General features: G+C 35.0%; 1 protein-coding gene across 4 annotated transcripts in view; it reads left to right on the top strand.

Annotated features, from left to right (window-relative positions):
• Positions 1-18,314, top strand: part of NSF (N-ethylmaleimide sensitive factor, vesicle fusing ATPase) — a 64,923-nt gene that overhangs the window by 13,759 nt on the left and 32,850 nt on the right. For all 4 annotated transcript variants that reach the window (XM_014070450.2, XM_014070452.2, XM_014070451.2 and 1 more), the window contains exons 5-8: positions 2,002-2,168; positions 3,711-3,818; positions 4,857-4,932; positions 10,334-10,489. In XM_014070450.2, coding sequence (XP_013925925.2) covers positions 2,002-2,168; positions 3,711-3,818; positions 4,857-4,932; positions 10,334-10,489 — 507 coding nt within the window. The remainder of the gene's footprint in view (positions 1-2,001; positions 2,169-3,710; positions 3,819-4,856; positions 4,933-10,333; positions 10,490-18,314) is intronic.

Here is an 18,314-nt window from a genome sequence, read left to right on the forward strand (position 1 = left end):
TTACCACTTGCTTCAATATTAAATATTTATTTTCATGAAAGTGTTCATACAAAAAGTGATCAGATGATAGAGAATTCATATTTATTGCAAGATTTAATAAAGATGAAATTTTTTGAAACAATTGTCAAAAATGCCTTATTGGTTCAGAATTTTAAAATAACTGGAATAACAAACAATTCAAAAAAGTAGGAACAGGATTTTTTTTCACACTTGGTGACAATATGATAAAATATAACAATTCTGAAAGATAGTTCATTATAGAAGGAAACTAATGTTAAGTATTAATTCTTCTAAGCATTATTAAGACTTATTTTTCTACAAAGTATGTAGAGTTGACTGACTATTTATATGATATCAGCTGCAAATAATATTCCCTACCGTTTCTAACATGTTACATGTGGGAAAAAGAATTGTGTGGCTTTCCCAAATCAAATACAAATGTATGTACCACAATACAAATATGCAACTAATTGCAAATACAAATGTAGCAACAATCATACCTTTATTTCTGCTAAATTTCACATTTATTTACTTATTAAATTTATTATGGATACCTATTTTAAATGCAGTAATCCTAAACTGATCACAATAAAGCCAACAAAAACAATAAAATAATTGTGTCACCCATGTATAAAACATTACCATTACTTCCTGTTGTGTGCTTCAAGTGATAATTGTTGATATTTTGTAAGTATTTAAGATTTTTCTTTTTGTGAGCAGGAAGGATTTGATGTAATGAAAGAAAAAAATTGTGAAGGGATAGGATTGATTATTGTAATTAAAGAATTATTGTAATTAAAGAAAGTAAAGTATCATGCAAAAAGCCTTTCATTTCTTTTATTTCTCCCCCATAATTTCCTTTTTTCATCTGGTTGTATTCTGAATTAACATGTTTCAATATTAAATTAAAATGTGATTTTTAAAAATAAAATTAACAACATTCGGGGCCCAAAAGTCAACAGGTGTTAAACTTTTTTTGGAAGGAGAAAAGAAATCAATTAAAGATAGCCTTTTAGATTCTATATATAATTATTTTATACCTTTGCATCAATAATAGCCACTTTGATGTTTTCCAAATGTTCTTGAATTTAGCTTCAGAAATGGTCATGGATTGTAAGAAATTATCATAAGAATTGTAAGCCAAAATATGTATCCCTGCTTTAGACAATAAAAGATAGCCCTCTGGTTTATTTGGCTAAAAACCCCATCTTAATTTCCAAGCCTGAATTAATAGCATGATTTGATAAAGACTTTTTTGTGGACAATTATGACTTTAAAGATGTATATTAATATGTATTGGTGGTCTTTTATAAAAAATACTCTTTTTCTTAACTGAAAAGGACCTTTATTGTTTTGTGAAAAAAATGTGGACGGGTTAAAAAAAAGAAATAAAATATAGTGTGTAAGCTCAATTTATTTTGTCTCTGGAATTATTAAAATAATAATGTTTTATAGTCCTTATCCTGTTTATGTCAGTGTTAATAGTTTTATCTGTGTTTAAAAATAAATAAACATAAACCAGAGTATTCATTATCTATTTTTTTAGGGGAAGAGTATGTTCTTCCAAATAGAAACCATTTAGATTTTCATACCATTTGTTTTGACATTATACATGAACAGATGATTAACCGTCTTTAACCTGCTATCTAGAAAGTTGCTAATTAAAAAAGAAATTAAATATTCACAAATGATTCAAAGGGATAAAAAGTCTATAGGCACCTGCAGAGTTCTTAGAATTCACACAAAATGATAACAAAATGTTCTTCTAAAAAGACATTTTTGGCTCATATATTCATTTTAGAATTAAATTACCCCCCCCCTCCAGTCATTTATAAGTGCAATATCAATCAATCAATCAGTGCATTAGAGGCACATAATATTATGAGCAATTTATAATATCCATGTTTTTTATTAAATGAGTAATGTTTTTTTTATTTTCTTTGGGCACAAAGTTCTGCTGAAAGGAATCATGGTTGAATAATGTTTTTTGTTTTCTCACAGTTTCCTTGTATAACTTTGATAAGACCAAGCAATGTATTGGCACTATGACTATTGAGATAGACTTCCTGCAGAAGAAAAGTATTGACTCAAATCCCTATGACTCAGACAAAATGGCAGCAGAGTTCATCCAGCAATTCAATAACCAAGCATTCACAGTTGGACAGCAGGTTTGTGCTCCAATGGTTTTACACATTTGTATGTTTCTCACTTAGCAATAACTTTTATATTTGATACCAAGATATGGAATAATTATGAATGATAAGTTGCATACACTTCCTTTTATATTGCAAATAATAAAAGGCTTTCTGTTGGCTTTTACATATATTTTTGTAGGCTACAAACTTTTGGAGATTATTTTGGGCTCTTGATGCCTAGATGTGGGCAACATTTTAAAGGACATCACTTAAAAAGCTGTTGAATGATATAATGTATTTATGCAGCCAGAATATCTCAAGTAATCCATAGTATTCTGCAACATTTGTTGGACAAGACTTCTGCTTGCTAGAATCTTTAGCCAAATTTATCAGAGCAAAAAAGGGAAGAAGCTAGCTAGGCCTGTTTAGGGATGGTACAAGTCAAGCTATATGTTTATTGTAACCATTAGATGGGATAATAATTGCAATAGAAAATAGAAAATAAAAAATAAGTTATATTTTCACCATTTCTTAAAATTATTTCTGCTGCTAAGTGTAGATGGATCCAGTGATCCATGCTATAAGAGATCAAAGAATGCATAATAGTGTTTTTCTTCTTCCATTCAGTTGTGTCTGACTCTCAGAGACTTCCTGCAGGTTTTTCAGAAATAATCTGACTTTACCTCCTTCCTGGGGCTGAGAGAAAGTGATTTAGCTGACTTTGTACCCAAGGTGATTAATGCAGAATAGAAGTAAATAAGGTATAATTGATATTGGGTTTGAAATTGAAAAACAATGCCTTCCAGATGCATTCAGGTGATTACTTCCAAAGTTCCCATTGTGTATGAAGAATGGTTGGAGTGTTTCTTTAACCCAAAACATTTTTTCTTAATTCTGGATTATAATATAATCAGTGACATTGTTCTTTCTCTACCCTCACCATCTAATAATAAAGATGGATGAACAGATAGACTGTATAATATAAGATACAACCTGATAGTGATTAAAGGAGACATGAAGAGACTGTTACTTAGGGATGTGATTTTTCAGCAACCTGTAGTTCAATTTATAGAAGAAGTCTTCGATTTACAACCACAATTGAGTCCAAATTTTTTGTTGCTAAATGAATTTTGCTCCATTTTCTAATCTTTTGTGCCATTGTTATTAATTGAATCACTGCAGTTGTTACTTGTTTATTAAGTAAATCTCGCTTCCCCATTGACTTCGTAAGAAGCTTACAAAAGCGAATCACATGACCCAGGGCCACTGCAACTGTCGTAAATATGAGTCAGTTGCCAACATTTGAATTTTGTTCATATGACTATGCACGTGGTTGTCATAAGCCACTTTTTTCAGTGCTGTTATAACTTTGAATTGTTACTAAATGAACTGTTGTAAGTTGAGGACTGCCTGTACTTTGCAGATCAGCAGAGGCCTTGATCTTCATAGTATGTACCATACAATGTACCATCTCCTGATAACTAGGATAAACCATATCGCCCAATTTTGTATGTGGAATATTGGTTGTCTATCCTGCTATATTATTTTAATGTGTATTTTTCTTTACTCCTGCAGCTTGTATTTAGCTTTAATGACAAACTTTTTGGCTTATTGGTCAAGGACATTGAAGCTATGGATCCTAGTATTCTTAAAGGAGATTCTACCGCAAGTAAAAAACAGAAGGTAAGTTGCAAATTGTATATGTATACAGTCTTAAGACAAAGATCATGACATGAAAAATAGCATCTAAACTTTCAAGCCCCAGAATTTGGGAAAGAGCACTCGTGGTGGACTTCTTGCAGGTACTTTGGCCAATTTTGTATTAATTATATCTGAATATCTCATTTGATTGAGCAAGCTTGAGGGGTTCCTATAATTCTCCAAGACCACATCTCTTGAAATTTGGCAGAAAAATTGAAGTCTTTGAAAACTTGATTTTCTTACAAAACAAGCTGGCATGTTAAGATGAAAAATGAACTGCAGAGTTCAGATCCTCCTGATTCCGGGATGTCATCACCGTGTCTCTGAAATTGTCTGAAATCTAAACAAAAGGCACCCCAAACAAAGTAATTATTTGATTTTTAAAGGGAGGAAAGCATTGTACTTTTATTATTTGGTGAATTAACATTAATTTTTCATAAAATGAACCATGCAAAACTATCACAATCCTAGTTCTCAGACTAAGAAGAGAATTTCATACTCAGTGAAAATCAAACCAACCTTGAAAAGTTGAAGAAATAATACAGAAAATGAACACTTTAAGAAACAGCATATGGCTTAACAATGCTTCTAGAAATCGAGATCAAATCCTGTGCCAAATGTATATCATGTATATTTGTCATATATAAATATGGCAAATTTTGTTTACTTTATTATGTTCTTATATTAGAATTGTTCTGTTCCCACTTGTGTCATTTCCCAGTGTGAGTGATGGTATTTTCTGCATCTACCTTCTGTGCTGGCAGCTGTTTTCCTTTCTAGAATCTTAGATGCCTGATCCTCTTCCTGTTTTCATAGTTTGAGCAGGGAGCAGATAATCATGAATTAGCCTCCTTTAAACATGCTGCTGAAAATAGCGTAAAGGCAGAATGCCAGTCGGATTAAAATAACTTTATATTCTGTTGGCCAATTTGTTTCTTGCCTTCTGCATCTCAGTGGGAAATATTGAAAATGTCATTATTCCTAAAGGCTTTTATTTGTGTATTTTGTTTCCATGCTTAGATTGAAATTGGTCTTGTTGTGGGAAATAGTCAAGTTGCATTTGAGAAGGCTGAGAGTTCTTCTCTCACTCTTATTGGTAAGTCTAATGATGAGAAATAGTTTTGGATTCCAACTAGAAGTCACAAAAGTTATTAATCCATTTTTAACTAGTCTGTCTCCCCATTTATATGGATTTAGTAGTAGTAGAAGTCAAGTTCATCTTTTCTGACCAACAGATATTATTAAAGGGGATAAGCTTTTAGGAGCTACAAACATCAGATGCTTCAGTTTCCTGAAGACACTGTTTTTTAACCAAAGGTACTAATGACATCTTGGTTTAAGAAAAACAAGAATATAGAAAAGAGTTGGTAATAACTAGATGCAAAGGAAAATTACCATTTTTGAGCCTTTAAAAGAAGCATGGAAAAAGTTTCAGTATCCAGAAGTATAAGGAGAGATGTCACCCACTTAATAATCAAAGATCCTATAGCCAGGTCATGAGAATGTGAACCCAGTTACTTTTTTTATTGGCATTTATAAATTTTAGATACCTTTGTTGGCTCACATTCTTAGATAAATATATTTTAGTCATATTCCTTTGAATTGAAATATAAAGTGAATGGTGGTTAAATACATTTATTTCATTTTTAAACTGCCTTTTAGAAATGTACTCCTTTTTAGTAAATATACTAAGAATATCTAAAAATGTGCAAATTAAAGAGATGCATTAGGAGGAAAGTTGGCAAAAACAAATACATCATGGGAAATACATATTAAAATACATTTGTTATAGAGATGGGTTGCTCCTGGTTCGGCCTGGATTGTGGGAACCGGTAGTAGAGGCTCTGCCGCCCACCCACCCAGATGTTTTTGCGTGCCCGAACTGGTAGTAAAAAATTGGCAACCTACCACTGATTTGTTATATATATATTTCTTCACAGATATACTGACTGTTGTATGTTGATGCTGCCAATTGTTCTTGTACAGCCTCTCTATTTTATTGATCATGTACAATTGTATTCTATCCTGAGGGGACTTAGAATCAATGACAATGAGGCTTATGATCTGTATATATCTCACTCTTTATCTCAAGGTGGCATATATAGTACTCTTCTAATCTTGTCTTCCCAGCAAAGCCATTATGGATGGGTGGGTTGAGAAACAATGATTGCCCTAGATCAATGTGTCTGCCTGGCTGAATGAGGAATCTGGGTTTCTCAAGTCTTGGTCAAATTCCTTAACCATTATATCATATTTTGGCTAGACAGTTCCTTTCTCTGCTGTTTCTTCAGATGACAAAAATCCACATCACTGATGACCCCTGGGAAAGTCATTTCATTGAAACTGGTTGAATACTGAGGGATTTTCTACATTTTATTTCATTTTTTTCATTTGGATGTGGGAAATTACTCTCTGGATTTATTCTACCTCTGGATTTATTATATGCAGTATGCCATGCCTAGGTAAAAGGCTGATAATATAGATATGCTAGTAATCTGACATTTGAAGGATTTTATCAGGATCTGGGAACAATCTATACATGCTTTTATGATTACATGTTGTATAGCCTGATAAATATTACATTTTATGACAACCTTGTGTTTTAAATAAATTTGTGGTATATTTTTGAAAATTATCTTCCTAATTTAGCAGAAACTTGCATTGTTTTGCTGGCTCTACTAAATATGTTTGGGTTTTCTATGTTATAACCATTTTTTTGGGATTGGAGAATGCTTGTGGGATTTGATGGTTAATAAATCATGTATTGTGGAATGAAAGAAAAGCTGCAATTATTTTGCTGTCAGAGTTTCAAATACCACTTATGGCCAGGATGTGGCAGTATCGAATAAGAAAAATAAAATGGAAAGCTGAGTGGTTAATTTTGCTGCTTCCTTGGAAATAACATAAAATACTAGAGCCCTGCAACTTAAAAGCTAACCATTTACCTTAATTCTCTTAATGAATTTCCCTATGACCTCCCTGCACCTTTTTCATAGACAAGAATGATAACAATAAAGTCTGCCCCCCCCTCCAAATCTAAACTAAAGACATAATCCTTCTCCCCCCCCGCCCTTACCTTTGATTCTTTGATATATGAGTTCAAGTCTTCGTACTTTCCTTCCTGTCAATTTATACAGCCCCTCATAACCAAAGCTCTAACTGTGGTCTTGTACTTCCCCCATTATTTTCTTTATTCCTTCTCATTCTTGTTTCCACTTTTTTGTTGTTCAAATTCTTGTAGCCTGCAAATTGCCAATTCATTGAACACTTTTTTTTATTTTGACTCCAAAGCCATTAGCCTATTGCAGTGATGGTGAACCTATGGCAACGTGCCAGAGGTGGCATGGAGAGCCTTCTCTGTTGGCACATGCGCCATCCCCCCAGATCAGATCTCTGTGATGTTTCTTTTGTGAACCTCTGTTTCCCTGAAAATGAAGAAACAGAAGCTCACAAAACAAAAAGATCTTACCTCTTACTGCGCTGCCAGTGTTGGGGTGCCCTGCCTCCCATTGGCCAGCTGGTCTTCAGGTCTCTGCTGCGTATGTGCACATATCTGTGCTTGCACCTGCACATGTCTGTGTATGTGCATGTCTGCTCATGCGTGCATTTGCACACACATGCACCTTTCAGTTTGGGCATGCACACATGCAAAGTTTGGGCACTTGGTGTCTAAAAGGTTCGCCATCACTGGCCTATTGCTATCTAGATCTTCTGACATGGTTATATGCAGGGGTGGGTTTCTTGCCCCATTCCAACCGGTTCGGTTGGAACGGGGCCGGCGTCCTCCTCGTGCACGCGCGCGGTGCACACATGCGTACTAGCATCTGTGCGATGCTCCAGCTGCTCCTGGAGGATCGCGCAGGCGCTGTATGCGTCCTGCGCATGCGTGGAAGCGCAGAACTCGTCAAAACCGGGTAAGGAGCGCGGGCGGGCGGGTGGCCCCTTCGCCGTTCCCAGAAGTTACTTACTTCCGGGCTCGCCGACCAACCAGTTCGCAGGGACCGCCGCGAATCGGTTGAAACCCACCCCTGGTTATATGATACCATTGTCCAATATGTTGCACATAATAACAAAATACTTCAGCAGAGTTCCTGTTTCACTCCTCCTTAAGACCTTTTGGAGAAACTAACATGTCAAGGGCCAGTGTAGTTTTGCATTTAAGAAAATAGATGCCAAAACGCAACCATATGAAATAGGAAGAATGTGTGTGGGGCATGGAGATTATAGAGTGCTAGGAACAATGAGAATTAGAGAGCAAGAGCAAGAAGAACTGATGAAGAAAAAAGGGATGTAATGTACATGTGAACTCCTAGATTGGATTTTGTCAGACTCTATCAATCCTCACAGCACAACTGTCCAAAGCATTCAGGTGTTCTAGATCTCCCTACCAGTACATTTTTCAAACTCCTCTAATTAGCCCTTTTTGCTGTAGATTTGTTTTCTTCCCTTTTTCTTATCCTTGTTTCTTACCTATTTTCCCTTCATTCTTACTTGGACTCATGTCAACTCTTAGTCTTCCTTTTTATTTTTAATCCTTTATTTCACCTAGGTTCCACTGACTGGTCTGAGTCATTTATCTGTTCTTTTGTGAAAATATAATAGAAATATTATTTAAAAAGCTTGACAGACTTTGCCATATAAATAGTGTAGACCTCAGTTCCCAGGATTTCAATGTTAACTGAAAAATTCTGAGAGGTGAATTCCACACCTTAAAATAGATCCTCAAGTTCAAGAAGACTGAATTACACCAGCTTTAACTCCCTAGGTGATGTACCTTACAAACGATAGGCCTGCTAGATTGGCTTTTCAAGGTAGAAATTTAATGGAAGGCAGAAGCGGTAAGTACATTAGCTGAATAGATTGTTAGAACTCTGAGCCATTTGCAACAGCCCAGCCAACATTCTTGATTCCCAAGTGTTGTAGAAACAATGTTCTGTTTTCTCTTGTTATTTTACTCAAATTTTAAAAAACCAGATTTTTGTGTGAAGGGGCTGAGCTCTATCAGTTTAAAGCACATTTCTGGGCCCCAGAAGAGTTATCATGTGAGACTATTGCAGGAAAGAATTTGGTGTTATAAAAGGCTCTGCAACAATAAATAGGCATACATAAGATGATGCATATTATTGCAGCCATTACTATGGTTTTCTAAATTCTTCTTTCCCTTTTAGTTTTAAGAAAAATGTGAGACTGATTTTTAATTCTAATTTGTTTTCAAAATGGATTGGTGAAATGAAGGGCAGGATCTAATTTACCAATAACTACTATATCTCCTGTGTAGAAATATATAAGTAACTTTCTTTGTGCCCATTAGAATGATTTATGGTTAGAATAGTTAGATATACTGGCCCCTTAATACATAGTGGTTAAATACATCTTCTCTCCCCCCCCATTTCATGCATTGAGAAAAATATATTTTTGCTCTTTAGTCATTTATAGTTTCTTAAAATTAACCTTGGGTGCTAATATTAATTTATAAAGTTCATTCAGATTTTTGACTTATTAATTACTATTTCAAATTAATTAAGTCATTATTGGAAACAAATTGTTGATGAAATCTCCTGCAAAAAAATAAGGGTGTTATGCCTATTGTGCCTCTCTTGTCAGTTTCCTTATGCCAAAGTGTATCGTATATGAACCAGAGCTCCTCTCTGAGGGAGATGGGTGGATAAGAAATATGAAAGATAGATAAAGAGAAGGAGGAAGGGAGAGAGAAAACATTCTTTGTTTCTCAACCTCAAGTTAATCATGGATAGATTTCTAGTTTGGCATTGTTAGAATATTATTCTTAGAGGAAAGCTGCTGGAGTGATGGAAAACACAATCACTTAGATGACTACAGTGCTCTGCAGTGTTTTCAAAAATATTTCCAAATCTATGAAATCTAGAAAATTGGTTCTCCTAAACAAAAGGAAAAGTAAGGTTTTCAGATATTTCAATAATCTTTCATAACATGTCAGGTCATGAGCAAATATCAAAAGTTCAGCATGGTGTACTGGACTGTCCCCATTAAAATATAGGAAATCTAGTGCAGTCTCTGTGATGTATTATTATATGATTCTGTGACTTATTATATCTTATTAGATCCTTTACGTATAAAAAAAAACAAAGAATGCTTTAACTAATTTAAAATAGTGCTTTTTGTTTGTATGCAATCTACACCTACATACATAATTTATTAAAACATGATGAAATGATGGCGAGCTTGGCTAACTAAATTCTTGTTAAGTCTGAAGATATACTGTATGTATGTTTTGTTTGAGTGTGCGTATACATGCAAACACATTTTAGACAAGGGTAAATATTTTCTATTTTAATGAAGTTTTCTGCAATCTTTCAGTCTATTCTTAACTAAATAAGTTTGAAATAATTTTTAGCTCATGTTCTTAATAAACTGTTCTGTGCATCAGGCATATGTAATAGTGTATGAAATGTATCGTAGCCATCTGTAACAGTTCTGATTAAAATTATTGGCCTTGAATTTGCTCTTTTTTCCTGCAGGCAAATCCAAAACTCGTGAAAATCGTCAGTCTATCATCAACCCTGATTGGAATTTTGAGAAGATGGGTATTGGAGGTCTTGATAAAGAATTTTCTGACATATTCCGAAGGGCATTTGCCTCTCGAGTATTCCCACCTGAGATTGTGGAGCAAATGGGTTTGTACCAAACATAAACATGAGTAGATGTTAACGATATTATATGACCCCCAGTGCACATCACAGAAATTACAGCCCTGTCCAAAAGAACACAATAAGGGCTAGTGCAAGGATGAAAATATGGATTGAGAGAAATGAAATATAAAAACTGTCATAGCAAGAAATGTAGAAAAGATTTGTGAGATAGTTTCCCCATAGCTTTAAACTAGGTAAGGTCAATAAAAATAGCTGGGTGGATGATAATATGTTCATTGCACAATCAACAGATATTCTAAAGCAGTGGGATCTAACCTTTTGGGCACGAGGGACTGGTTCCATGGAGAGAGGTTTTTCTACAGACCAGAGGGAGAGTGGTTTCGTTGCACAGTCCAGTTTCTGGCATGCCGTGGCGCGGTCCATGGATTGGGACTTGGGGATCCCTGCTTTAAAGATTTGAAACATATTCAGTCTGCCAACATAGCCAATTCAATGTTTGCTTAGCTTTAAAGTGCTTATGTAGTACGAATTAAAAATTTCACTTAGCTAAAGTGAAGACTTAAAGGCTTCTCCTATGACAGTAAGTATCTATTTAATCACTTTCAAATCAATCTAAGGAAATGGGCAGGATTGAATAAACTGTTTTTTCGTACAAAACAATTCAACTAACAAGACAAAGATAAAATTATATTATTTTTACTGTTTCTAGAACAGTTTCTAGATTGGCTACTCTGCCAGCTTAAATGTCTAATGATGCAAGCTTACTTCTTAATTAAAACTGGAAACATTCCTTTGTTATGCTTCAGTATATTTCATTTTAAAGTGCAGTAAAGGACACAAGGCAACCAGTTTGGTGTAGTGGTTAAGGCATCAGGCTAGAAACTAGGAGACCATGAGTTCTAGTTCTGCCTGGGGCATAAGGCCAGCTTGGTAACCTTGGACCAGTGGCTTTCTCTCAGCCTTAGGAAAGAGGCAATGTGTAAACCACTTCTGAAAAACCTTGCCAAGAAAACTACACGGACTTGTCCAGGCAATCTTCCAAAATTATAGATTGGAAGGGGAAAGTAGACAAGATGTGGCAGAGATACAGTGGGCAGCCATTCTTTGTCTCATGGAGTTGTTCTACCTCAACCAATTTACACTTGTTAAATTTCTGTTGGCCATGGACTGAGTTAATTTTTCAGAAGTCAGCAAATTTGTGACTTCCTGACAGAAGATGATGGGGATTGAGGCTCTTATAGCCTAAAAAGGCTTGTTTCCCCTGATAAGCTACAGTCGTTTTCAAATAAAGAAGTTGCTTTTTAGTAAGCAAAACTTCCCATTGCAGTTCCATTTTTTTCCCGACAGTCCCCTCCCTTAGGCAAGAGAAACTTATCTGAAATTTGAAGAAGAGGGCTGCTTCCTGACACCCATCCTTTTTCTCTGCATTAGTTATAACTTGCTTTTCCAACTATATTTCAGAGCTCAAATGCCAGGTTGACATCTGTTCAGGTTTACCATAATAATTCATGAGGGGAAAAGAAAAAAACTTAGAGTCTGTGTATAGCAGGAGAAGATCTTTTCCCTCTCTATGTTTTCATTTCTCTGTTCTTCTGCCTCAAAAATGAAAAATGATAAATGTGCCAGCTGTATAGCCTGGCGGGATTGATCATCTGCATTACAGTTTGCTTCAGAATAGAGGTTCTATAATTCTTCCATTTGTAAAATGAAGTGGGGGGAAAAACAGGAATATAAATCAACTACACTCTGCCGAATCCACAAAGACATGCCTATTATGAGGCCATAGATATGGAATGGTAGAATTGGAGGTAGCTTTCATCCTGAGATCATCTAGTTTATCTTTGAAGTGAATAGTAACTATTCAAGAATGCAGTATGGAGAAAGAAACAAGTTTATTACAGTGAAGAAACTGCATTGACTCTTCTTCTCAAATGCCAAAGGGAAGCTTATTAGTTGGAGTTTAACAACAAAATGAGTAAACTTCTGGCTTCTTAAAGACTAATCTATGCATAATGGAAAAAATCAGCAGTATCAAATGATAAAATCCTTACTGCAATAAATGTAAATGTTTAAGGTATATTAGGCCTCTTTATCATTTCCCAGATCATGTGATTTTCATTGTATTTTTTATTTATCCACAAATAACTTTGAATATTTGTGAATTAAGGTCCTTAAATATCATTTCAATGATCTGATCATTTAAGGAAATAAGGATCTTCCTATACATAATACCCAGAAGCATTTTCCATAACTGCAGTTTCTAGGAATGTTAATAAATATTGCCACACCATAAACCTGAGTTAATGAAAGCAATGCTTGATGGGTAAATATTGTAATCAACTCCAAAATAGAATGGACATGTGTGTAAGTTTACTTGTGTCAAAGAAGCGTATGGCAGAAAATAACACTAGATTTATAGCTCTGTATTTTACAATAAATACTCATGCTAGATTTTTAAAACCTATAGAAAATTGCTAGCAATTATGGATCAATAATATAAAATTTAGAATTCAATGGCTGAAAGTAAGGTTAAGTGGGCTGTAACCCATCAATGCTGGTGGCCTATTCTGTAATCTTCAAGCACGTTTTGGGCTGCCTTCTCATTTCGAGCTCTTAGAAAGTTAGGCTGCTGGTGTGTCTCCTCTGCAGCTGTGATTTTGCTAAAAGCCTAAAATTACAGTAAATGAAATGTAGTTTAATAATAATAAAAAGCAAGCTCTCAGTCCCACTTTTGGGCTCAAGTTATGTTTAAATATGTGCAATTTTTATTTTTAGCCCAGGGCTTTTCTCAATACGCATTAGGAATTCTTGCTTTAATCTGATTTTGTTTGCATTCCATCAGAAGAGATAATTGTTCTCCAGTTTGCATAAATCCTAGAGGGTCTATTGGTTCCAATTCATCTTCTTTCATTGTCATTTTTCCTGCAGGTGGTCTTGGTTTTACTATAGCACTGGAGGCCAATAGAAATTATGCTCAGAAACTTTGTAATCACTAGAAAGAGCCACAATGCATTTAGCTATTATCTTATCTGCCTTAGAGTAAGTTTACTTGCTCTGACTCTTATCATTGGATATGGGTGATACAAGAAGGCCAGAAATTTTTACAACTTGATTACAAAAATGTCTACAGGAATTTTTCAATACATTCCATAATACTGTCATTTTCACTGAATTACAGTATATTTCCTGGACCAATGTCATGTCTTGATGTAAGCATTTGGGACTTTCAGTCTGGACAATAGTTTCCTTAACTAAGCAACTTGTGCAACTTTTCATTTTAATTCCCACTTGCAGTCATGCCTAAATACAGAAAGTACATTTGCTAACATCCGATACAGTATTCTCCTCATCTCCCATTTGTCCTTTCTTGTTGATATTTGAAGTATAATCTTCAAACATTTCTCCTTTTGCTTATGAAATACTGTAAGATGTTATAGAAATGATGCTATTAGAATTCTAAAATTTCTTGGCTCTCTCTCTCACTCCTCTCCATGTATATATTTGTGATTTCTGTAATCTAACCTGTTAAAGCATCTGTCATAAACTTACAGCTTTCTAGGCCTGTTATTTTAACTACACATCCCATTGTCCTTAACCAGCCAAGTTATTGTGCCTAATAATTGTGTGTTAAATTCTTTTCCCAATGTGGTTTATTTCTGTTATACGAATATCACTTAGCCATGCACTAAACAATATGAGAAATGTGGCAGTTTGAGTGAATGGGATATTGGGAGCTAAAGCAAAACAAATAATCCTGTAAATGGCATTTCAGACTGGCATTTGCAAACTACCTTAATGATGTGGTTTATCTCCTTTTAATTTGTATCAAATGTCAAGCCACTGAGAATGGCATACTGACAACATTGTCTTTGGACCTTGTAATATCTTTTTCTGTTATTTTGATGAGCATAGTTTCCCATGTGAATTGTGTGTTACAAGTGGGTGAGCAAATAATTAGAAACTGGTGCCCTATTTAAGGAGTGACCTTTGATCAGCAAATGATGGTAAGCAGAGGCATTTAGATACACCTATCTTAAGGAAGAGGCTGAGTTTTAAAAGCTGTCTGTTAACAATGCTGACATTTGGATACACTGCCTGCTTTTCTCTCAGAAGGGAGATAAGATGTAAATGCAGAGTAGCTTCATTTTGAAGTTTGTCATCACCTCTCTATTTGAAAGGAGGCCTGTCTTCATGTTTTCAGAGTCTTCCATGTTGGCCAGGTGGGGACATTTTGTACAGAGACCGCTATTAGGTGCAAAGAGGTGAAAGTGTGGGGGAGGGCTCAACTGTAGAGTGTGTGCTTTGTATGGAGAAGGTCCCAGGTTTAATCTGTGGCATCTCCAGCTCCTGAAGTTCCTGCCAATCAGCTCTACTGACTTTTACCCTTGCTGATGTAAATACTAAACTCTGGGCAGCCCTCTGATAACTGGTAGATTCAGAGCAGATGAATTTTTTTTTTGCAATGATGAACAGTTTTAATTTTAAAAGGGGGTTAGGCAATTTTATGGAGGGGGAGGGAATAGGTCCATTAGTACTGTTAGGTCTCAGATGGACTTCCCCATATTTAGAGACCTAGTCTGATTACCCTCACGACTTGCTTCCATTAGAATTATTAATTACAAAGTGCTATACCCATCTAGGATAACTTGATTTCATATGTGTGGCACCTTTATAAATTCCTATTGCTCTTTGTTATCAATGGTTTCAAAACATTTGTTTTTAGTGCATATTCCCCATCTGAATCAAAATTTATCAAGTAGGATTTGAGGATTGGGCTGCATGTCTTCAACATACTGGGTTATTTCACCTGGTTTGTGCTGTCATTTCTGAAATGTCTGAATAGCAGTGTCATTACCCATATGGCTGGGAGACTACAGTGGCTTTTATTACTTACGTTCTCCGGACCAATAAAACAGAAACTTGTAATATTGGTAGGTTATCCTTAATCACTATTTCAGAAGAAAGTTATATGTAATGGTCAGAGATCAAGGATAAGGGAGTAGAAAAATATTTCTCCTCAGACCTCTTGTCTTGATGGACATTATTTTTGCAACTAGTCTGTTACATAAACTGTAGCAGAGATTGACAACTCCCAGAGAATTATAATACATTTATTGCTCAGCTGTCAGCAGCATCCTTTTCCTGAATGTTTAATTTACTCTCTTCAGAATTAAAATTGATGGCAGGCTTAATTTTAATCATTTATATCCTACAAATTAAGACAATATCTTGGAAAGTTTATAATAATAAGAATTATATGAAAGGAGTTTCACTAAAATTCTGGTATAATACACTTTGAATCTCAACCGATATGAAAGTGGTAATCTATAACTTAAAACTATTAGTGAAACCAAGTGGGAACAGATTATTTAATATAATTTATAATTATGTTTTTTCCCCCAAAAAAACCTATGTAAGACATCTCATGTGTAAAGAGTTTCAGAAATTTCAAGGAAATTAAATGCACTGGAAAAATGTACACTTTCTGAGGGCCATTACAAAAAAATGTAAATATGTAGGTAAAAGAATGCTAGTTTGGTGTAGAGATGATTATGCCAAACTAGAATCAGGAGACCATGAATATTATACTCAGCTTACCATAACTCAAACTGGATGTCTTTGGGCCAGTTACCCTCTCTCAGCCCTAAGAAGGGTCAATGTCAAATCACTTCTGAAAACCTTGCCAAGAAAAATGCAGGAACTAGTCCATGCAGTCACCAGGAATCAAAAGGCTTACACAAAATAAAATAAATATTAGGTATAGGAGGATTTGAAAATAAAAATTAGAAAATAAAGATACTGTATTCATCAGATATTTTTCACCAGGGCTTGCTAAATTGCTGTGTAACTTATTGATTCCGAAGTTCCACGTGATGTCTCATGAAGATGAAGGGACAAGAGTCATTTGAGTAATTTTGAAGAATTTTTTTTCCTTTTTAATCAATGAAAAATTTCCTTTGCAAAATAGTTGGCAGATCTATAACAGAGGTTACAGAATCTGAAACAAGGCCACATCTAAATTATACAGATTTATAGGCAAACTCCTCTAAGTAGATGCATTAACTTCAATAATTTGATTTATTTCTTATATGCAGTCACGAGGGGATACCAAGAAGACCTATAAAAATTGGGAAATATACATAAGAAAAGTAACATACATTTGACAATTGTGTTAACACATCCCTATTTATAAGAGCTATAGCTGCCAAGGAATAGAACTAAATATGTAGACCAATCTTTAAAGTAACGGCCCTAAGAATCTAATATTGGAATAGTAACCTTGTATTCTCCAGAGGTGTTGGATTTCAGTCCTAATCAACCTGCCTAGTAGTATAGGACTATGGATGTTGTATGAAACATCTGGTGAACGTCAAGTTGCAAATCTCATTTGTGCTCTTATAGCAATGGTTTATTGTTAATAGTATCTCTAACACTAAAAAGAAAAGTTTAGTTTTCTGCCAAGTCAGTTTCCTCTTCATTGAAGTCCGGTAGCATTGAAGTTTCTGCCAGAGTAAATTATTGTTATCACAGAGGATTAGTGTGCATAAGCCCTTAAGAATTACTTTTTGGTATCACAATCAAATAAAAGTTAATATATCTGTGTGTCTTGTGCAAACTCTCAGTCATTCTAGTTACATGCAGTTGCTTGATAATGGCATCCTCAGGTAGATGAGATTTTGGGTGTATCCCTTTTACCTTGTTGCCTTTTCAATAAGAGGCTAGTGTACAGCATCAAGGGATTACATTCACTGGTTTGCCTGGCAACAGAAATTCCCTAAACTTGTTTGTACAAAATCTGTTCTGACTTGTTCATAGCTTTTTTGTAGCCTCTCTCATCTCAGTAAACTGGGATTCCCCTTTTCTGGCATCACTCATCATTCAAATCCCACCTCACTGATTTTTGGCTACACAAGAGATCGTGTTCCCTATCTGCTGAGTTAACAGGTTCTTCTTTGACACTAATTTGACAAGGATCATCTTTAATTTATCACCACCTTGCTGATTCATATGTATAATTAGTCTTTCACCTCCACTATTTTTTTTCTTTCCTTCCCCCCATTTGCACTGAGTGTTTGCTTTTCTATCTGTCTCTCTAAAATACCTAAGAGTTGAATAATATTTTTTTCTCTGTCCGGTTCCCCATCAAGGTAATGGCAAAGCAGATGCATTAGAAAAAATTACAGATGTCAACAGTATGAGTCATAGCCATTATTGGTTGCTATGACTCAGCCCATCTTAAAATGATATTGCCTTTCCAACTTGAAAGCCCACCTGAGCTAAAATTCAAAAACTTGGTATAATATCATTCTCTTAATTTATCTTATTTATTGAATTTGTACATCACCTTTTTTTCTGTCAAAGGATTCTGGGCTGCTTACAATACCAGAATATCAGAATAAAATAACATAGGATTAAAACATTAAAACATCTTCATTTTCAGAAAGGTCCCAAATCTTGCTTGCCGGAAATAAAGTTAGCCCTTTTGACTGTGCTTCCCTTTAGTCATCTGCCAGTAAGTTTATTTTCATATCCCAATACATAAACATTTTCTATGTTTGTGTTTTATATACTCCTTCATTACAATCATTTGGGTAATGCATTAAGTCTTGTATTACACATGAAAAAACAAAGAAACAAACAAAAACCTATTGCCTTACCTAAGTATTGGAAAAACTGGGAAATCCTAGCCATATTCTGTTTGTGGCATGGCCCTGTCTACTTTTCTTTGTCTTCTCACCTGCTATTCTCTCACATGCATATGGATGTTAAGTGTAGTACCTAGCATCAGAAGATGGCCCACTCATCTTAATTAATGTTGCTGTTTAGTACATTTGATATAGACTCAGGT

The sequence above is a fragment of the Thamnophis sirtalis genome, unplaced genomic scaffold (assembly GCF_051295495.1).
Source record: "Thamnophis sirtalis isolate CommonGarterSnake01/CBP01778 unplaced genomic scaffold, rThaSir2_p1.2 scaffold_4, whole genome shotgun sequence".
In the NCBI taxonomy this organism is placed as follows: domain Eukaryota; kingdom Metazoa; phylum Chordata; class Lepidosauria; order Squamata; family Natricidae; genus Thamnophis; species Thamnophis sirtalis.